At 36.5% G+C, this 19,549-nt stretch overlaps 2 protein-coding genes across 2 annotated transcripts in view; one reads left to right on the plus strand and one right to left on the minus strand.

Annotated features, from left to right (window-relative positions):
* LOC138319156 (DDB1- and CUL4-associated factor 15-like) overlaps positions 1-16,525 on the plus strand; it is a 42,682-nt gene extending 26,157 nt beyond the window's left edge. The window contains exons 5-13 of the mRNA XM_069262098.1: positions 4,682-4,785; positions 6,626-7,870; positions 8,317-8,414; positions 11,245-11,370; positions 11,645-11,733; positions 12,115-12,170; positions 14,983-15,043; positions 15,407-15,519; positions 15,651-16,525. Coding sequence (XP_069118199.1) covers positions 4,682-4,785; positions 6,626-7,870; positions 8,317-8,414; positions 11,245-11,370; positions 11,645-11,733; positions 12,115-12,170; positions 14,983-15,043; positions 15,407-15,519; positions 15,651-15,706 — 1,948 coding nt within the window. The 3' untranslated portion in view covers positions 15,707-16,525. The remainder of the gene's footprint in view (positions 1-4,681; positions 4,786-6,625; positions 7,871-8,316; positions 8,415-11,244; positions 11,371-11,644; positions 11,734-12,114; positions 12,171-14,982; positions 15,044-15,406; positions 15,520-15,650) is intronic.
* The window catches only part of LOC138319154 (uncharacterized), a 47,380-nt gene continuing 44,092 nt past the window's right edge, over positions 16,262-19,549 (minus strand). The window contains exons 21-23 of the mRNA XM_069262096.1: positions 18,488-18,588; positions 17,852-17,974; positions 16,262-16,931 (exon numbers count right to left, since the gene is read on the minus strand). Of these exons, the coding sequence (XP_069118197.1) occupies positions 16,805-16,931; positions 17,852-17,974; positions 18,488-18,588 (351 nt within the window). The 3' untranslated portion in view covers positions 16,262-16,804. The remainder of the gene's footprint in view (positions 16,932-17,851; positions 17,975-18,487; positions 18,589-19,549) is intronic.

Consider the following 19,549-nt stretch of genomic DNA (forward strand, 5'->3'; position numbering starts at 1 on the left):
CCTTAACCTGAAACTAAAATATCTTGCAGATGTCTAAAACATCGGCGGTCCGGTTGCACATGTCAATGTTTTGAGATATTACACATGAATAGTAATCAGGAACATTTAAAAATATTTGAATCTATTTGTTTAAAATTGTCACAATAAGTAATTAGTGTGTTTGAGATCATTAACAATCAACAACAATCGGCTAGCGGATACGTATGTTAGCTTGCAACAATCACATTGCGAGTAAACTCACTACCTGTATGGTACCAGATCCAAGCTGATGGCTAATAATATTTATCAATACGGTTGAATATGTCACTAACCTTGTAGCTTGTTAATTCTGCAGTAATAAAATTGCAAACCACTTATTAAAAGTCCTAAACGTAGGTCAGTTTAGGCATCTTATAAATCCCACGTGTGTTTTGACTTTTTGCACACGGCCTACAGCTGGGCCCTACGTAAGGTTTCATGTGCAAAGCTGATGGCTAATTATATTTATCAATACGGTTGAATATGTCACTAACCTTGCAGCTTGTTAATTCTGCCGTAATAAAATTGCAAACCACTTATTAAAAGTCCTAAACGTAGGTCAGTTTAGGCATCTTATAAATATATGTGTGTTTTGACTTTTTGCACACGGCCTGCAGCTGGGGTATACTACGAGGTGTACAGGGTATACATTTCTTGTTGTCAGTAAAAGCCATGCTCTCAGTCAGTCGCCATTGAATTCTCAGGGCAAATGGAAACAAGACAATGTGATCATAACTTAACACTTTAATTAGCCTTAGATAATCCACTTAAATAGGTGAGGCATTGTTTTTACAATCTTTAATACCTTTTATCATATAAAATGGCTACCTTCCACAGAGCGATACCTCAACATTCATAGATCGTCAGTCCCTCAGAATGGACAGATTTTTCCCCCGTAAAATTTTTAAATCTCCTCTATCAATGTAATTTGCGCACCCCCAACTTCAAATTTTATTTTTGCGCAGAAAAAGTGCGCAAATTACACAAGTGTTTACAGTACAAGGCAATGTACATACATGTAGGGTACGTGTCATACTAAGTGCATATAATGTTAATCATATCCATTGTCAAACTACCAGATTTTTCAGGTTTGTCTTCTTTAGTTGTCACTTTATAAGCCTGTATTCATGATATTTGGTTTACAGTTATCTCTTGTCTGACATTGTTGCATGGACGTGTCATATGCTCGCGCGATCGGTAAGTCTATTTTTAGACTGCAGACAAAAAGAGCTGACAACAAATCATGTGTCATCTTAACTATATTAGCAGTAGGTAGCAATTAAAACATTTATAATCAAGCAATATATTAGGAGAAACATATTCAAACGGCATCTGTCTCAGAGTCTACACAATAGACTGTCAATTTACGAGTTATTTTTTATTCATATCTAACTGCTACACGTATGATTCAGTCGCTGTCATGACTCGGTACTGCAGTAACGTTAGGCCTAAGCCAAAAACAATTATAACGGACAACAGCAACCTCAAATATAATATAAAGATACTAACATCCGCCGATCGTGATATAGCCTAACAAGTAAAATACACAACTAGCCTACTTACCTGATATTGACGATTGCAACTTGAAAAGCGAGGCGGCTTTCAACATCAACACAAACCGGTTCAAACCGGATACACAAGTGACACAACACATTCCTCCTACCAGATGGCGCTTGCCGTTGGCATTTCTTTGTGCGGTTGAATGCCCAAAACAACACACACGCAATCCCAAATATATACTTGGATATCATTGCAAGACTTGTAAAACGTTTTATAAATTTAAGTAATTATTTCATAAAATAAACAGAATTTTTCATTAATACGACCCATTTGTGAATGGTTCACTCGTCGATTCAATCGGTCAGAATAGCTTTGAAGGAAGGCGGCACAAGTCCCAAAATATATCGTCTGCTGTGGAAATTTACTGAGAACCTGTGAAATACCACCAATTTCCAAGACCGTCTTGTGGTCGTTCTTTATAATATTTTCAAAAACCAAAAATACCGTTTTGTTCAGAATTACTTGTACAATTAATGTGTAAAATCTCAATTTGTCAACTATGAGCGTTTGTTTGCTAGGACGAATTTAACAGAAACTAGCGATGAAAATGTCGATTTTTGCCTGTTTGACCCTAAATTTCTCCCTCAAATGAATTTTCGCAGAGTCAACAACTATCTCAGAAGATAGATCACGCCTGGATTTACTTAACAGTAAAATATCATTAAAAACTTTCTGTCAATTTCCTTATTACCCAACTTGCGGTTATAAGCGTGTTGGTAGGTTAAAATCGTCGTGGTTAACATTCGTTCCGAAGGAACGATAACTCAGTTATCGCACCTTACGTCTCTCATTTCATATTCAAACATTAGAGAAAAGGTCACATGACACTGACTGTAAATATTTGTTGATACTGTTGAATTCAAGATAGGTTCAAAGTTCAAATCTAAAAGAAATTTTCTAGCATTTTCTTAAAATCTTCTCATAATTTTTAGATTCATCTTTAGATATGAGGAGGAACGGTTGTCTGCAATCTTAACAATTTATCCAAAATTAATTACATGAATACTTGGAAGATAAATAACCCAACTAGATAATGACATGAGACTTGCAAGAAAATACACACCCTAAAATGTTACTAATAATATATTTGCCTTCTTTGAACTAAATTTTTGTTACATCAATGCTTTTTCAGTTCAGTACTTACAGTACTTTGATTATTCTGTAAATTGGATAGCAAATGAAAATCTAAAGAAAGGTAAATGCGTTATTATAATAGCTGGACACTGCAGCATTTAATAAGGTCACCTGAGACGAAGTCTCAAGTTACCTATTCTAATCGCCTTTTGTCCGTCGTCGTCCGTCATATGTCCGTAAACAATTTACATTTTCGACTTCTTCTCAAAAACCGCTGAAACAGATTCAATGAAATTTTGCACATCCATCTAAGGCATAAGGCCAATCAAAATTGTGAATTATATGGTCCCCAATCCTCTGGGGACTGTGGGAGGGGCCAAAAAGGGTAAAATTGATAATAATTTAAAAATCTTCTTCTCCACTCACAGATGTGATGAAATCAAATACTCTTCATAGATAGAAAGGTCTAAAGGTCTTTAACAAAAATTGTGAATTACTGTATATGACCCTGGGGTCTCTAATTTCCCCCTGGGGAGGGGGTTAAGTTTACTATAGTTTATATAGGGAAAACACATTTTTGAGCATTATTTGGTCATTTGTAAAAGGAAATGAGTCAAATGTTGTCAGAATTATCCCTATGAAATGGCCATTGAATCCTATTAACAAATTTTTTCCATGACTGACTCCCAGGGGCCTTAAGGGTGGGGCCAAAAGGGGTCAAATAAGCTAAAACTTCAAAAATCTTCTGAAATTCTGGAACTGGTAGAATCAAATACTCTTCATAGATGGAAAGGTCTTAAGCTCCTTTACAAAAATTGTGAATTATATGACCCTGGGGTTTCATGTTTCCCCCTGGGGAGGGGGTCAAGTTTATTACAGTTTATATAGGAAAAACACACTTATGAAGGTTATTTGCTTATTTTTCATAGGAAATTAGTCAAACTGGGTTAGAATTATTAGCCTGAGATAGCATTTTATCGTCATATCCATATTGGTCCTGGCCGACTCCCAGGGGCCTTAGGGGCGAGGCCAAAAAGGGTCAAATAGGCTAAAACTTCAAAAATCTTCTTCTGAATTCACAGATTTGATGGAACCAAATACTCTTCATAGATTGGAAGGTCTTAAGACCCTTTACTGAAATTGTGAATTTCATGGCCCTGGGATCTCAGATTTTCCCCTGGGGAGGGGGTCAAATTTACTATAGTCTATATAGGAAAAACACATTTATGAACATTATTTGCTTAGTTTTAATAGGAAATGAGTCAAACTGGGTTAGAATTATTAGCCTGAAATAGCATTTTAACACCATATCCATATTTGCTATGGCTGACCCCCAGGGACCAGAGGGGCGGGGCCGAAATGGGTCAAAATGGCTAAAATTTCAAAAATCTTCTTAATTCACAGGTTTAATGGAACCAAATAATCTCCATGGATTAAAAAAAAAAAAAAATTTATAAAATCACTGACACTGACTGACTTCTAGTTTGCTTTTGTTGTTCAACGTTGGCAAAGCGAATTGGAATTTTAAGCATAAGGTTTGGTAACATAATACACAGTTTATTTTAATTCGTAAATAATTTTTATAGATTTGAACCAACTTTGCAATGCTCTTTCTGTAGCAGCACTCGGGTGACTGTCAAGGCCTCTTGGGCCTCTTGTTACCACTATTTCTCAGAAAGTTTTGAAAGGATCTGTCGCAAATTCCACTGATCGGTCAACAAGATTGCCAAGAAAAATAAAAAAAGGCAGGGGTGCCCTTATTACAGCAGGCGCTCTCTTCAGGTTAAATACAGTACATGGTAATCACAATGCAGCTGTTTTGAACTTGCAAAACAAAGGACTGGTATATATATATGGTTCTTTCCTTTTTGAAGGAACAGTTATAATGGCTGTTTATCAATGCAGCTGAAGTTGTTATGGTAACTATTCTAATTATACATCATTTTGTTTTTCGAATGAGCATTCTTTAAGCCATAAGACTTGAGAAGCTGCCACTATTGTTTGTGTATGTATGTTGGATTTGTTACAGCTTGCCAGCTGAGGATCCAGACAGTTGTTGTCAGTGTTACTTCACCATAACATCATTCCCTGCCACGACCACTTGTCTGGTCTGTCAACAACTCCGACCAGGGGGTAAGTAAATACAAACACTTTCTTGTTGACCTCTTTATCAAACACAAATTTATTATTGATTATCAATATCTAAATCATAGTGTATAGATATTCTGCTAGAATAGAATAATTTTGTGAATTTTTGTCATAGTTTTTGTGTTGCCTGCATTTCAAATGTGACATACAAATATTGCAATGTCAGAAATCAAGGGGTCCAGAAATAGGTCTTTTGTGTCCAAAAGGTAAGTTCCCTTGAATGGATTGTACTAAAACTTTAAAGAGACCTGACCTTTGAATTGCTTTCAAGATTCGAAGGTCAAATTTGTCATTATTCATATTTTCACTTTACTTTTTAGGTCACCTTGTGAAAGCAATAACTTAAGTAAATATTCACCGAGCATAATGAAACACATGTACTAATATTGGAATGATCTCGGACGAGTTTAAAAATCAGCATGATTCGACAATAATTTAGGAAGTTATTGCCCTTTGCACTAATAATTACTTTGGGACCATGTGAACAAGATAAATTTAGTAAATATTGAACCGAGATATATGAAACTTTGTATGTAGACTAACATTAGAAATATTTCAGGCAAGTTCGAAAATTGGATTTATTTGGCAGTAATTTACAGAGTTATTGCCCTTTGTACTAATAATTATTATTGGACATAGTGAACATGATAACTTGAGTAAATATGCACCGAGCTTAATGAAACTTTGTATGTAGACTAACATTAAATAGATCTTGGACCAATTGGAAAAATTGACCTGATTCGATCATAATTTATGGGGTTATTGCCCTTCGCAATGATAATTATTGAACCTTCTGAACACGATAACTTGAGTAAATATAAATCGAGCTTGTATGTAGACTAACATCTCAGACAGGTTCTAAAATCAGCTTGATTCAACGTAAATTTACAGAGTTATTTCCCTTGGCATTAATAATTCTTATTGGACCTTGTGAATACAATGACTTGAATAAATATGTACTCAGCTTCATGAAACTTTGTATTTAGACTAAAATTGGAAAGATCTAGAAAAAGTTTGAAAAGCGACATAATTAGATGGTAACTTACAAAGTTATTGCCCTTTGCAATTATAATTATTGAATCTTGTGAACATGACAACTTGAATGAATATGCACTCAGCTTCACAAAACATTGCTTTTAAACTAAAATTGGAAAGATCACTGACAAGTTAAAAAAGCGACCTGATTAGATTGTAGATTACGAAGTTATTGCTCTTTGCATTTATACTTATTGAAACTTGTGAACATGATTAAATGGGTAAATATGCACTGAGAAACTTTGTATGTAGACTACCATTGAAAAGATCTCGGTCAAGTTTTAAAAAGATCAGCTTGATACAATTGTAACTTACGGAGTTAATGCCCTTTGCAATTATAATTATTGAATCTTGTGAACATGATAACTTGAGTAAATATGATCTGAGTTTAATATGAAACTTTGCATATAGACTAACTTTGAAAATAAGTTTGATTCGACTCTTACTTATTTCCGGAGTTATTGCCCATTGCAATGATAATAATCGAATCTTGTGAACATTGTAATGTGGATAAATATGCACCAAGCTTAATAAAAATTTGTATGTAGACCTATTAGATGTATGTTCCTATTTCGTGAAGAAAAGACATCAGTTGGCTAGTAAATTACATAACTAATTTATTTCTATCAAATTTCAGGTGACCAATATGGCCCAAGGACCTCTTGTATAAATATTTTGACTGAAATTTGTTTAGATGTTCTAAACTGCTATACAGGCAATACATTTGCTTCTGTAGAATTCTTGTGACAACATTAAGTTATAAGAGAAATGTTGTAACTTCTTGTTTCAGTTAAAAAAGATGCATCTTCACCCAAAAATTGTCTTCAACATGGATTTTGTGTCCATACAAAGTTTGAATTGACTCCACCATTTCCTCCTTTTGCACCAAGAACTCAGCTGAAGATCAATGGTGTGGCAGTGGTTAACACAGGTGACTCGATCATAGCATTGCATGTGGCTATAGGCAACAGTACTGACCTGGCAGCTAATGAGGTTCTGAGTCTGAAAAAAACCACCGAAGGAGACCCCAAGGTAAGCAATTCAGGAACAGAACGACCTGTGTTACTAAGGTCAGAAAGTACATTGTCAGAAGTATGTAGTGAATGTGGGTGTAGAATTCAGGATTCAGAAAACTGGGAGCAGAACGATGACAGTCAGAAAGAAAATGTCAAAAAACATGTTTTAAAAGAGTATTTCAAACAACGATCTCCAAAACCTAGTCCAGGTCATTCTGATATCCAGGGACGATCTCCAAAACCGAGTTCTGCTGCTGACTGGTATAGTGAACATCAGGGAAAATCTCCAAGGTCAAGTTGTGGAGAATGGAATAATGAGTTCCATGTATTATCTCCCAAAGCTGAAAACAAGCATGTTGATTGCCTTGATGTGGAGCGTAAAAATGGAGGTATTTGTGATGCAACCTCACCGGATTGTTTTGACTTTTCTTGTGAGTCACCTTCTATAGGACCAAGTCGACGGGACCGTGGCATCAGCAGGAACACTTACCAACAACAGGGTATTGATTACAAGAATGTCATGTCACCTAAAATGGACAATGCAGCAAACAATACACCGGATATCAAAAATGTTATGTCACCCAAGTCAGATAACTCTAGTATTAATAATTGTACTCCTCGCACAAGTCCGCGTGCCAATGCTGTTGAAGGAAAGGGCCTTTCAGTGCTAACAGATGGATGCTGCCCTGCCTGTGGGGCTCCCACAGTCCTAGGGGTGACTCATGGTGGTAGATCAGGAGGCCCAGGGAACACTACACCAGGGAACCGAGTAGGACTAAGTAACACAACAGGCACACCTCAAAATAGAATCATTCTCTCAGGAACGTGTAATACCGGTGGCACTCCCCTTGTGACGTCACAAAGATCATTCTGGTCACCCTCCATCAGCAGTGGTACCCCGCGTAGTACAGACAGTATCTACCTACAAACAAACGAATCTAAGACGGTGTCGTACATGGTGCGGACGTTTACACAGATGGACGTACCAGGTGACCAGGACAGGGCTGTCCCAACAGATGGTTAGTAGTCAGATGCTTACATAATACTCTGTTGCTTTAGATTAATACAATTTTTCCTTTTTGATAAAATAGATATTATTTTATTATTATATCATTTAGCCATTTGCTGAAAATTCTTTTACCTTGGTATCGTCTTTGTGATGTCTGCATGATCTCAGTCTTAACAAATGGGGTAAACCCTACAGGTTGTTTATGTTACAGCCCAAACATGTATATAAATTTTACATTAATTTTCCTTATATTGTTGACATCACTTTTCCAATCTGAATTAGTGTCACAAATAGTTATGATCTGAAGACTGAATGTTTCTTTCAGTTGCAATAAATATTGTATCTACATGTATATTTTTTTCTTCAGATAAGCTTAAATAGCTTATAAATCTGCATCAATTTGCATCATTTGTAATATCAGATGCGTACATTAAAGTGTGTTGTTTCTTGTTTTAGATGACCTTGACCTCGCCTACCGTAGTGTCTTACCTATCGAAGTAGTGTCAGGAGATAACAACCCAATGTGTCCAGCTCTTCCTTCAGACAATTGTCAGGTAAGTGTTCAGAAAAAAATAAGAAAAACACTCATGTTTCCAGCTCTCCTCTCCACCATTGTCATTTGTTAACATAAAGACAATGATGTATGGGGCACCATCAACATATCCCCTCAATGATTTACATTAGAGGGTAATGATAACCCAACCAAAAAAAGTGATTGCAGCCTCAGTTCTGGTAAATATTTTTACTAGATTTACCTGTATGAGTGTATTTCTGTATACTGTTGGACGACCATTTGAATTACCTGTATGAGTGTATTGCTGTATACTATTGGACGACCATTTGAATTCCCTGTATGAGTTTATTGCTGTATACTGTAGGACGACCATTTGAATACCTCTATGAGTTTATTGCTGTATACTGTTGGACGACCATTTGAATTACCTCTATGAGTGTATTGTAGTATACTTTAGGACAACCATTTCAGTTACCTGTTAAGTGTATTATTAGCTCACCTGGTCCGAAGGACCAAGGTGAGCTTATGCCATACTGTGGCGTACGTCCGGCATCCGGTGGCCATTGTCCATCGTTCAGCGTCCGGACGTCTTGTCAACAATAGACTTCTTCTCCATAACCACTGGTCGGAATTCAAAAAAATATGACTGGTAGCATCCTAATGGGTTACTGACCGAATTGTACGAATGATTGGGCTGACCCCCGAGGAGACTGAGGAGCAGGGCCAAAAGGGGTCAATTTGGCTATTTCCATATAAACGACTTCTACTCTGAAACTAAGCATGGGATAGCACTCATAATGCAATGGTAGCATCCATATAGGGTGGGGATTCAAAATTATACAACTAATAGAGCTGACCTCCCAGGAGCCTGAGGAGCGGGGTCAAAAGGGGTCAATTTGGCTATTTCCATATAAACGACTTCTTCTCTGAAACTAAGCATGGGATATTACTCATAATGCAATGGTAGCATCCTTATAGGGTGGGGATTCAAAATTGTACAAATAATGGGGCTGACCTCCCGGAGGCCCGAGGGGCAGGGTCAAAAGTGGTCAATTTGGCTATTTCCATATGAACGATTTCTTCTCTGCAACTGAGCATGAAAGAGCACTCATAATGCAAAGGTAGCATCCTTATAGGGTGGGGATTCAAAGTTGTACAAATGATGAGGCTGATCCCCAGGGGCCCTGCTCTCTGAAACTATGATTTGATAGCATATTTGTATGTTATCTATAGTATCATTATATGGTTGGGATTCAAAACTAAACAAAAAGTGGGGTCAATTTGTCATTGTGATTTTTGAATCACTAATTACTAAATTAAAGAATTACTCAAAAAAAAAACAAAAAAACAAAAAAATATGAGTAATACAGGCCCTCTGGGCCTCTTGTTGTATACTGTAGGATGACCATTTGAATTCCCTGTATGAGTGTATTGTTGTATACTGTAGGAGGACCATTTGAATTACCTGTATGAGTTTATTGCTGTATACTGTTGGACAACCATTTGAATTACCTGTATGAGTGTATTGTTGTATACTGTAGGACGACCATTTGAATTCCCTGTATGAGTTTATTGCTGTATACTGTAGGACGACCATTTGAATACCTCTTTGAGTTTATTGCTGTATACTGTAGGATGACCATTTGAATTACCTGTATGAGTTTATTGCTGTATACTGTAGGACGACCATTTGAATTACCTGTATGAGTGTATTGTTGTATACTGTAGGACGACCATTTGAATTCCCTGTATGAGTTTATTGCTGTATACTGAAGGACGACCATTTGAATACCTCTTTGAGTTTATTGCTGTATACTGTAGGACGACCATTTGAATTACCTGTATGAGTTTATTGCTGTATACTGTAGGACGATCATTTGAATTACCTGTATGAGTTTATTGCTGTATACTGTTGGACGACCATTTGAATTACCTGTATATGAGTTTATTGCTGTATACTGTAGGACGACCATTTGAATTACCTGTATGAGTTTATTGCTGTATACTGTAGGACAACCATTTGAATACCTCTTTGAGTTTATTGCTGTATACTGTAGGACGACCATTTGAATTACCTGTATGAGTTTATTGCTGTATACTGTATAACGATCATTTGAATTACCTGTATGAGTTTATTGCTGTATACTGTTGGACGACCATTTGAATTACCTGTATATGAGTTTATTGCTGTATACTGTAGGACGACCATTTGAATTCCCTGTATGAGTTTATTGCTGTATACTGAAGGACGACCATTTGAATACCTCTTTGAGTTTATTGCTGTATACTGTAGGACGACCATTTGAATTACCTGTATGAGTTTATTGCTGTATACTGTTGGACGACCATTTGAATTACCTGTATATGAGTTTATTGCTGTATACTGTAGGACGACCATTTGAATTACCTGTATGAGTTTATTTCTGTATACTGTAGGACAACCACTGTAGGACAACCATTTGAATACCTGTATGAGTTTATTGCTGTATACTGTTGGTCGACCATTTGAATTCCTTGTATGAGTGTAATGTTGTATACTGTTGGACGACCATTTGAATTCCCTGTATGAGTTTATTGCTGTATACTGTAGGACGGCCATTTGAATTCCCTGTATGAGTTTATTGCTGTATACTGAAGGACGACCATTTGAATACCTCTTTGAGTTTATTGCTGTAAATGTAGGACGACCATTTGAATTACCTGTATGAGTTTATTGCTGTATACTGTTGGACGATCATTTGAATTACCTGTATGAGTTTATTGCTGTATACTGTTGGACGACCATTTGAATTACCTCTATGAGTGTATTGCTGTATACTGTTGGACGACCATTTGAATTACCTGTATGAGTGTATTGCTGTATACTGTAGGAGGGCCTGCGGACCACACAGATGACTTTTGATGTTGAACACTACCTTGAGGAGATAATTGGTCACACTGCTAGCTGGGGACATCGATATGTGGCCTTCACCAACTACGACCTCCAGATACTTGATGTAAGATCAGCTTGAAATCACCCTCTTCAAACTGACAAATAATTCAGATTTACTTTTACTTTATTATTTAGGGGAGAACTGGGTCCATAATATCCAAATTTCTTTTAAAAAGAAAACCAACAAGTCAATTACACAACAAAGGTAACATGAAAAAAGGGGAAAAAAAATAAAAGGAATGTATTGACCTATTGCTTGTATGGAGATAAGAGATAAGCTATGAGCTGCTTTTTTTCTTCTTCTTTTTTATGTGCAAATGATGCTGGTCATTATACAGGTATGTCCAGACACCAATGCTGTTATTGGCAAAGTATTTGTACTCATTCATGCCAGAGAGGAGTCGGACAATCCAAAAAGGAAAAGGAGGTAAATCCATCATGCATCGGCTTAACAACTTGTTTTCGTAATTCTGAAACCTTCGCTGATCTTTTTTGATATACCGGTATAAATTTATCAGGTTATACCATTGGTACTAACAACTTACGATCATTATTTGAGTTGCTTCTGTGGGTTTTTTTATGATAACTGATAATGGTATAGTTTGTAATTTTAACATATTTGATCACTATTTCAAGGACATTATATCGGTTTCAAAACTGTTAAATAATAAGATATGGATAAATCTGATTTAAATGTTGAATTACGAAAATATTTACTCACGGAAATAACAAGTTTCAGTACATTTCGTCTTCAGTTTTCAAACATGAATACCCTTTACATTGAGACAAACCTTTATTTTGTTGACAGGCAAGCAGTAAAGTTGTACCAGACTAGCTTTTGCTTCAGCTGGAGTTTAACCACAGGTATTTCCCAATGTCAACAGATTAGGACAAATAAATATTTTGTTAAGTTTTACATCTTATTCTCAGACTTACTGACAAAATACAACAAGTATTGGTATCGGCCGTGACATATCTACTGACATCGCAGCTTAGTAGCTACCATGATAGGTGAGTGACCGATACAGCAATTAAACAATTGAAGTATGTAATCTCTGCTATGATTGGTTGGAATAGCTCCGTGGGCGTGGCTACAATACAAAGAACAATCTTTCGCGAGAGATTAAATTCAGAAAATAGCAACAACATACAACACTGCCACATCTTTTTAATCGGTATTATCAAACATATCTATATACCGGTAAGTCTCAGTCTTTTTCACAGTAAATAAATTCACACATATCCACATTTCTCCCAACAGATTAAGAAGAAATAAATCTTTGATTTGTAAAGTTGTAACTGAGATATTCAATAATGTCGTAAGTTAGCCTTGGGTTGTCGTCATGCCGTCCGTAAACTTTTCATTCAAACGACTTTTTCTCAATAACTGGAAGGCCCAGGGTACTCATATTTGGCCTGTAGGTTGCTGGGAGGAAGGACTACCAAGTTTGTTCAAAAGAATGACCTTGACCTTCATTCAAGGTCACAGGGGTCAAATAGGCTAAAATCTTTAAACAACAAATCTGTGAATTCAGAAGAAGATATTTGAAGTTTTAGCCAATTTGACCCTTTTTGGCCCTGCCCTAAGGCTCTTAAGACCTTCCAATCTATCAAGAGTATCTGGTTCCATCAAATCTGAATTTAAAAAGAAGATTTTTGAAATTACCATTTGACCCCTTTTGGCTCCACCCCTCTGGCCCCTGGGATCAGCCATGACCAATATGGATATGATGTTAAAATGCTATCTCGGGCTAATAATTCTAACCCAGTTCGACTAATTTTGTATGAAAAATAGGCAAATAATGTTCATAAATGTGTTTTTAGCTCACCTGGCCCGAAGGGCCGGTGAGCTTATGTCATGGCGTCCGCGTCCGTCGTCCGTCGTCCGTCGTCCGTCCGTCCGTCAACATTTCCTATAAATCGCTACTTGTCCTATAGTTCTCCATGGATTGTAACCAAATTTGGCCACAAACATCCTTGGGGGAGGGGGAACAGAACTTGTATAAATTTTGGCTCTGACCCCCCGGGGGCATGAGGGGCGGGGCCCAATAGGGGAAATAGAGGTAAATCCTTTAAATCGCTACTTGTCCTAGAGTTTGGCATTGATTGTAACCAAAATCAGCCACAAACATCCTTGGGTGAAGGGGAACAGAACTTGTATAAATTTTGGCTCTGGCCCCCCGGGGGCAGGAGGGGCGGGGCCCAATAGGGGAAATAGAGGTAAATCCTTTAAATCGCTACTAGTCATAGAGTTCTGCATGGATTGGAACCAAATTTGGCCACAAACATCCTTGGGGGAAGGGAAACAGAACTTGTATAAATTTTGGCTCTGGCCCCCCGGGGGCAGGAGGGGCGGGGCCCAATAGGGGAAATAGAGGTAAATCCTTTAAATCGCTACTAGTCATAGAGTTCTGCATGAAATGTAACCAAATTTGGCCACAAACATCCTTGGGGGAAGGGAAACAGAACTTGTATAAATTTTGGCTCTGACCCCCCGGGGGCAGGAGGGGCGGGGCCCAATAGGGGAAATAGAGGTAAATCCTTTAAATCGCTACTAGTCATAGAGTTCTGCATGGATTGAAACCAAATTTGGCCACAAACATCCTTGGGGGAAGGGGAACAGAACTTGTATAAATTGTGGCTCTGACCCCCCCGGGGGCAGGAGGGGCGGGGCCCAATAGGGGAAATAGAGGTAAATCCTTTAAATCGCTACTTGTCACAGAGTTCCGCATGGAATGTAACCAAATTTGGCCAGAAATATCCTTGGGAGAATAAGAACTGAGTTTGTATAAATTTTGGCTCTGGTCCCGGGGGGCAGGAGGGGCGGGGCCCAAGAGGGGAAATAGAGGTAAATCCTATAAATTGCTACTAGTCATAGAGTTCTGTATGGATTGTAACCAAATTTGGCCACAAACATCCTTGGGGGAACAGAACTTGTATAAGTTTTGGCGCTGGCCCCCCAGGGGCAGGACGGGTGGGGCCCAATAGGGGAAATAGAGGTAAATCCTATAAATCGCTACTTGTCCTAGAGTTTAGCTTGGATTGTGACCAAATTTGGCCACAAACATCCATGGGGGAAGGGGAACAGAACTTGTATAAATTTTGGCTCTGACCCCCTGGGGGCAGGAGGGGTGGGGCCTAATAGGGGATTTAGAGGTTAATATTAAAATTCCTTCAGAAAAGAAACAATGAACCTGTATTCAGAACATTACTTGGCATTACAAACCAGGTGAGCGATACAGGCCCTCTGGGCCTCTTGTTCCTATATATACTAAAGTAAACTTAACCCCCTCCCCAGGGGGAAACATGAGACCCCAGGGTAATATAATTCACTCTTTTTGTAAAGGACTTTAAGACCTTTCCATCTATGCAGAGTATTTGATTCTACAATTTCCAGAATTTCAGAAGATTTTTGAAGTTATAGCCTTTTTGACCCCGCCCCTAAGGCCCCTGGCATGTAGGGGCATTTTATACAAATGTGCCCTAGGGGCATTGTAAAGGCCCCCTTAGGGGCATTTTATACAAATATCAGAATATCTCGTTCATATACGGTGTCTGCTTATCCTAGACATAAAAATGTATCTGTGTTGTGGGTTTGCAGTATGCACAAGAAATCAGTGTAATAAATTGAATGCTTTTATTGTATACATGTTACTTTTTATTGTTCTATTTTCAGGAGGATTTGACACCCTTAGTGTTGACAATCTTACTGAAGTTGATGAGTTAAATATCAGAAGGTAATTAAGATACTGCACTGTATTCAACATTAAGCTTTATTTCAGCATCTATGGTACATCATGTGTAAATAATCTGATGATAGCTATCAAATTTTCTCATCTACCCAGCACACTTACTGTAACTGTTACAAAGAGTAGTTGTGAATATTTAGAGGAATTACCACATCTGTAAAGCTGTCTGTACTACAATTATCATATATTATATTGCAATCTTGCTCCATCAACCCAATTGTGTATTCATCTTCTCATCTATATTTTGGAAACTTAATCTTGATAGACAAGTTTATGAGTATTAATTTACAGCTGTAATGTTTTATAACTATGGTGACCATGACATCCTCATGGACCTCATTTCTTTTTCAGACAAGAATGGAAGCCAGGTCATAAAGAGTGCTCCTCACTGAGACGTCAGCTTTTTATTCCACAGTCATCACAGCGAAATGTTAATGTGTTGTCTAATGAATCTGTATTCCAAGGTACGTACTTATGTAGTTCTGTGAATGCCTGATTTTGGTGAAATTCAGTGATAAAACTTGTAGAGCTATATTAAAATTACATTGTATGAATGAGAGAAGTGATTTATACATAATGTTGACTATCTTTTCAGGTCAATCTCTTTCTATGATCATCTCACCCCACCTCCACGTCGCCATAGTGATGTAAAAGGACCAAGTGTTCAGGACCACAAAGCCAGAATCTCATTCATCAGTTGTGAAGGAGCAGTTAGTAAAACTCTATACAAAAGGATCATTGATAGACCATATTATCATTAAATGTTTTAATTGTAACATGTAAATGTCATTTTATTATGCAATTTTTACTTCTGGTCAGGATGTTTGTGTTCAAGGAGTTTCCAGTTAGTGTTACTCAATGTAATAGGTTTCAGTCAGTGAAGGAGAGCAGTTTTAGATGTTATCTGAATGTGTAGGACAGTAAGAGTAGACTTTGTGATATACATGATGAAAAATAATGTTAGCAGATTCATTCATGTAAATGTGTACATTTTATATTGTGAATGACTGGTTGAATCATTTTACATTTTACGTACATTAAATCTCAACATGCAGTTATTTGGTGTATAAATATTATATAAAAGAACTACCTACTAGTGTCACTATAATTCAATCTGACCCAAGCATTATGAATGTATTGAATAGAGTGCACAAAACTTTGAGAACAGGGTATCCATATATGAACAAACAAATTGAACACATGAGGTACATGTGGATTTTTAATAGGGTATCATCAAGGTACACTATTTAAATACATTAAAAATATTATTTTAAAAAAGATAATCAGTGTCATACATGTATAATTTTATATTTATTTGAAGCATAGGCAATTTTACATCAAGTTCTTAGTTGGTTTTTTTAGTTAAGTGATGACATATTATAAATAGGGAATCAAAGTGTAAAATGTGTGTGTATCGTGAACAATTGATACCTTTATGTATGAGGATAGTAAATTTAATTCTGAAAATTGTGTTTGATTTTTCTATATTTTGATTTACATTAATTGGCTTGACTCTTTTTATCTGATAAATCATTGAACAAATATCATCCATCAACTAAACCAGCCATGCCTACTAATTTTAACTCTAGCTCTAACATGATTTTCTATTCAATACTTGTACATCAAAATTATATATTTCTAAACCTGGAAACACAATGATCCTGCTGCTACAAGAGAAGTTATGAAATATGCTGCCGTAATAGATGTCACAAGAAAAGAAGAGCTATCTCGATTGTATTTCCTTTAGTGTTATGTACAGTGGTCTAACACTGGAACAACAGTCACATCGCTCAAATCTATTGCTTCACATAGCCTCTCCAAATATCGAAATCCTACATCTGGTACTGCACTCATTTGCTTCAACACATCTTCAGGTCTGTAGAAGGGAGGGAAAAAAACAAGTTAATAATATTTAGCCTTGAGACTGGATATGCTTCACAATTCAATTAGTTTTATAAATATATACTTTATCCAACAAGTCTTGGTTAAGTTAATTAACTGTCCTACAATTTTGATATGACAATCTGATTAAAACTGTCGTGCGATAAGTTCAGGTGACCTCAATGATAAACATTTGGGATTTTTTTCCCCAGATGATCAGAAACAAAATCTCAGTTGCTATGACAAATTGTTCTCTCTTTTTTATGACATCAAGACTAAATGTAGACAGTGATATGATCGAAAGCCACTTTCACATTGTGATAAGCTGCAAATCATCAACAATTTAAGAATTTTTAACCAAAGCCATCTGAACATGCCCTGGTATTGGCCACCGCCAGATGTAACTTCAATATATTACAATGTAGTGGATTTGTATTTTAATCTGATTGCTAATCTTCATGCATTTTGATTATGAAATCCTTTCGATATTTAAACCATTTAACAAATTTTCCTCTTCATGTTATAAACCCAGAACTAGAGATAAGTTTGATTAATGGTTTTCAGGCAAAGTGAGCTTATGTCATGGTACTAGTCATAGAGTTCTACATGAATTGTAACCTAATTTGGCCAGAAACATCTTCTCTGGCAAAGGGGACCAAAATTTATATAAATTTTGGCCCTGCCCCCAGGAGCAGAAATGAGTGGGGCCCAGTAGGGAAATTAGAGGTAAATATTTAAATTCCTTCTGAAAAGGAACAATGAACCTGTATTCAGAACATAGCTTGGCATTACAAAGCAGGTGAGCAATACAGGCCCTCTAGGCCTCTTTTTATGGATAATTGGAAGCATTACAGACTTGTGTGCAATATTTTTGTGGTTTTATATGTAGGATCACAAACCTTTTGGTTATCTTACCTGAAATTGCCGATGTCCACTTTCACAGTTGGTGTTGCACAGTAATCCCTGTATTTCAGCTTCAGATCAAAGTCTACATCAATTTTTCTCCCTGCTTGATCACACCAAAATTCAATAGTCAACCTGTAAAGCAAATGAAGAATTTATATACTGACAACACGTTGTTTTTGAAAACAATTCTACATCAAACATTTAAAGACATGCATATTCTAAAAGATGTCATTTTACAAATATTAAATATTAAAATAAATAAAATGAAATAAGAGAGAAATTTTGTAATGAGGTAAAAACGGTATAAAGCTAGTATATTAATAATCCGAAATAAAAGGCCAAAATACTTTCAAAGTAAAATCAAAATCATGTTGTCTAGAGAAATTTTTGAACCAGGTTGACTAAACGAAAAATAATTGTCATATTTGCATACTTTACTAGGAAAGAAAGTGGTCTACAGTAAAAACTTAAGTAAACACATGAATATTTTCAGTTTGTAAAAGGGAATCTCACCCTTTCTTTTTGATGGTAACCCAAATATTTAACTCTATTCTGGAGATCTCCTGAGCCAAGCATCGACCTGTACACACTACCATAACTTAAGTAAACACATGAATATTTTCAGTTTGTAAAAGGGAATCTCACCCTTTCTTTTTGATGGTAACCCAATTATTTAACTCTATTCTGGAGATCTCCTGAGCCAAGCATCGACCTGTACACACTACCATAGACACTGCACGCAGGAACTGCAAGATAAAACAAAATGTGTGTACAATGTATATAACTTTGCATCATCAATATATTTTGAGTTGAAACACAGCTTAAATTATTTTTTTTCTTTCTGTTTGTGTTATATTTCATGGAATGTACAGAATGTGTACCTATAACTGGTCTAGCTGGTTTATATTATTATGGATCGCTGCGCGGTTTATATGTGAATGTTTTTTGGGCAGTCACTTGTAAACCAGTTATAGGTAAATCATGAGCACAGCTCAAAGTGTCAAGGTATAAACAATTTCAGAAGAGTTTTAAAGCACTTTTATCACAAATATGTATCTTGAACAACATACACATATCATTCAATGAATGATTCATAGATCTAGACCGTATTCAGAATTTCAAGCTAAAGGTATTAAAGGGACAATTCACTCTTCTTTTATATAACCAAGAAGCAAAATATGGCATAAATGTATTGTTCTACATTTCTTATGAAACATATAAAATAAGATATTGACAAATTCCATGACATTGTTTAGTATTCAATTAATACCGTTGTAATTACAAATCGTTGATCAATATGATTAAGCAGGTACAATATGTACGCTGTACCAATATCCGAGCCAAAGTCAAGCATGTTAAATGAATGAACTACATAACCACTGTGGAGGTGATATAATGATTTTTTAGGCAAGACAATTCATCTAATAAGGTAAACACACTTCTGTCAGAGCTATTTGAGCAGTTCTAGACAAAAGTAGCATTACTCTACGAGCAAGGGACTGGGTTTGGCATACAAGATATTCAACCACAATGTGTAATGGCGGACAGCGAGTGAGTATGAACATTTCACACGCATTTCACCACCATGGGATTTGCTGACATATCACAGTACCGACTGATCAAATTTCCATTAGAACTGGGGATTTTCCGATATATATACAAATTTTAATGTTCTCGTAGAATGAATTGTCCCTTTAATTTCATATT

The sequence above is a fragment of the Argopecten irradians genome, chromosome 3, assembly GCF_041381155.1.
Source record: "Argopecten irradians isolate NY chromosome 3, Ai_NY, whole genome shotgun sequence".
Lineage (NCBI taxonomy): Eukaryota > Metazoa > Mollusca > Bivalvia > Pectinida > Pectinidae > Argopecten > Argopecten irradians.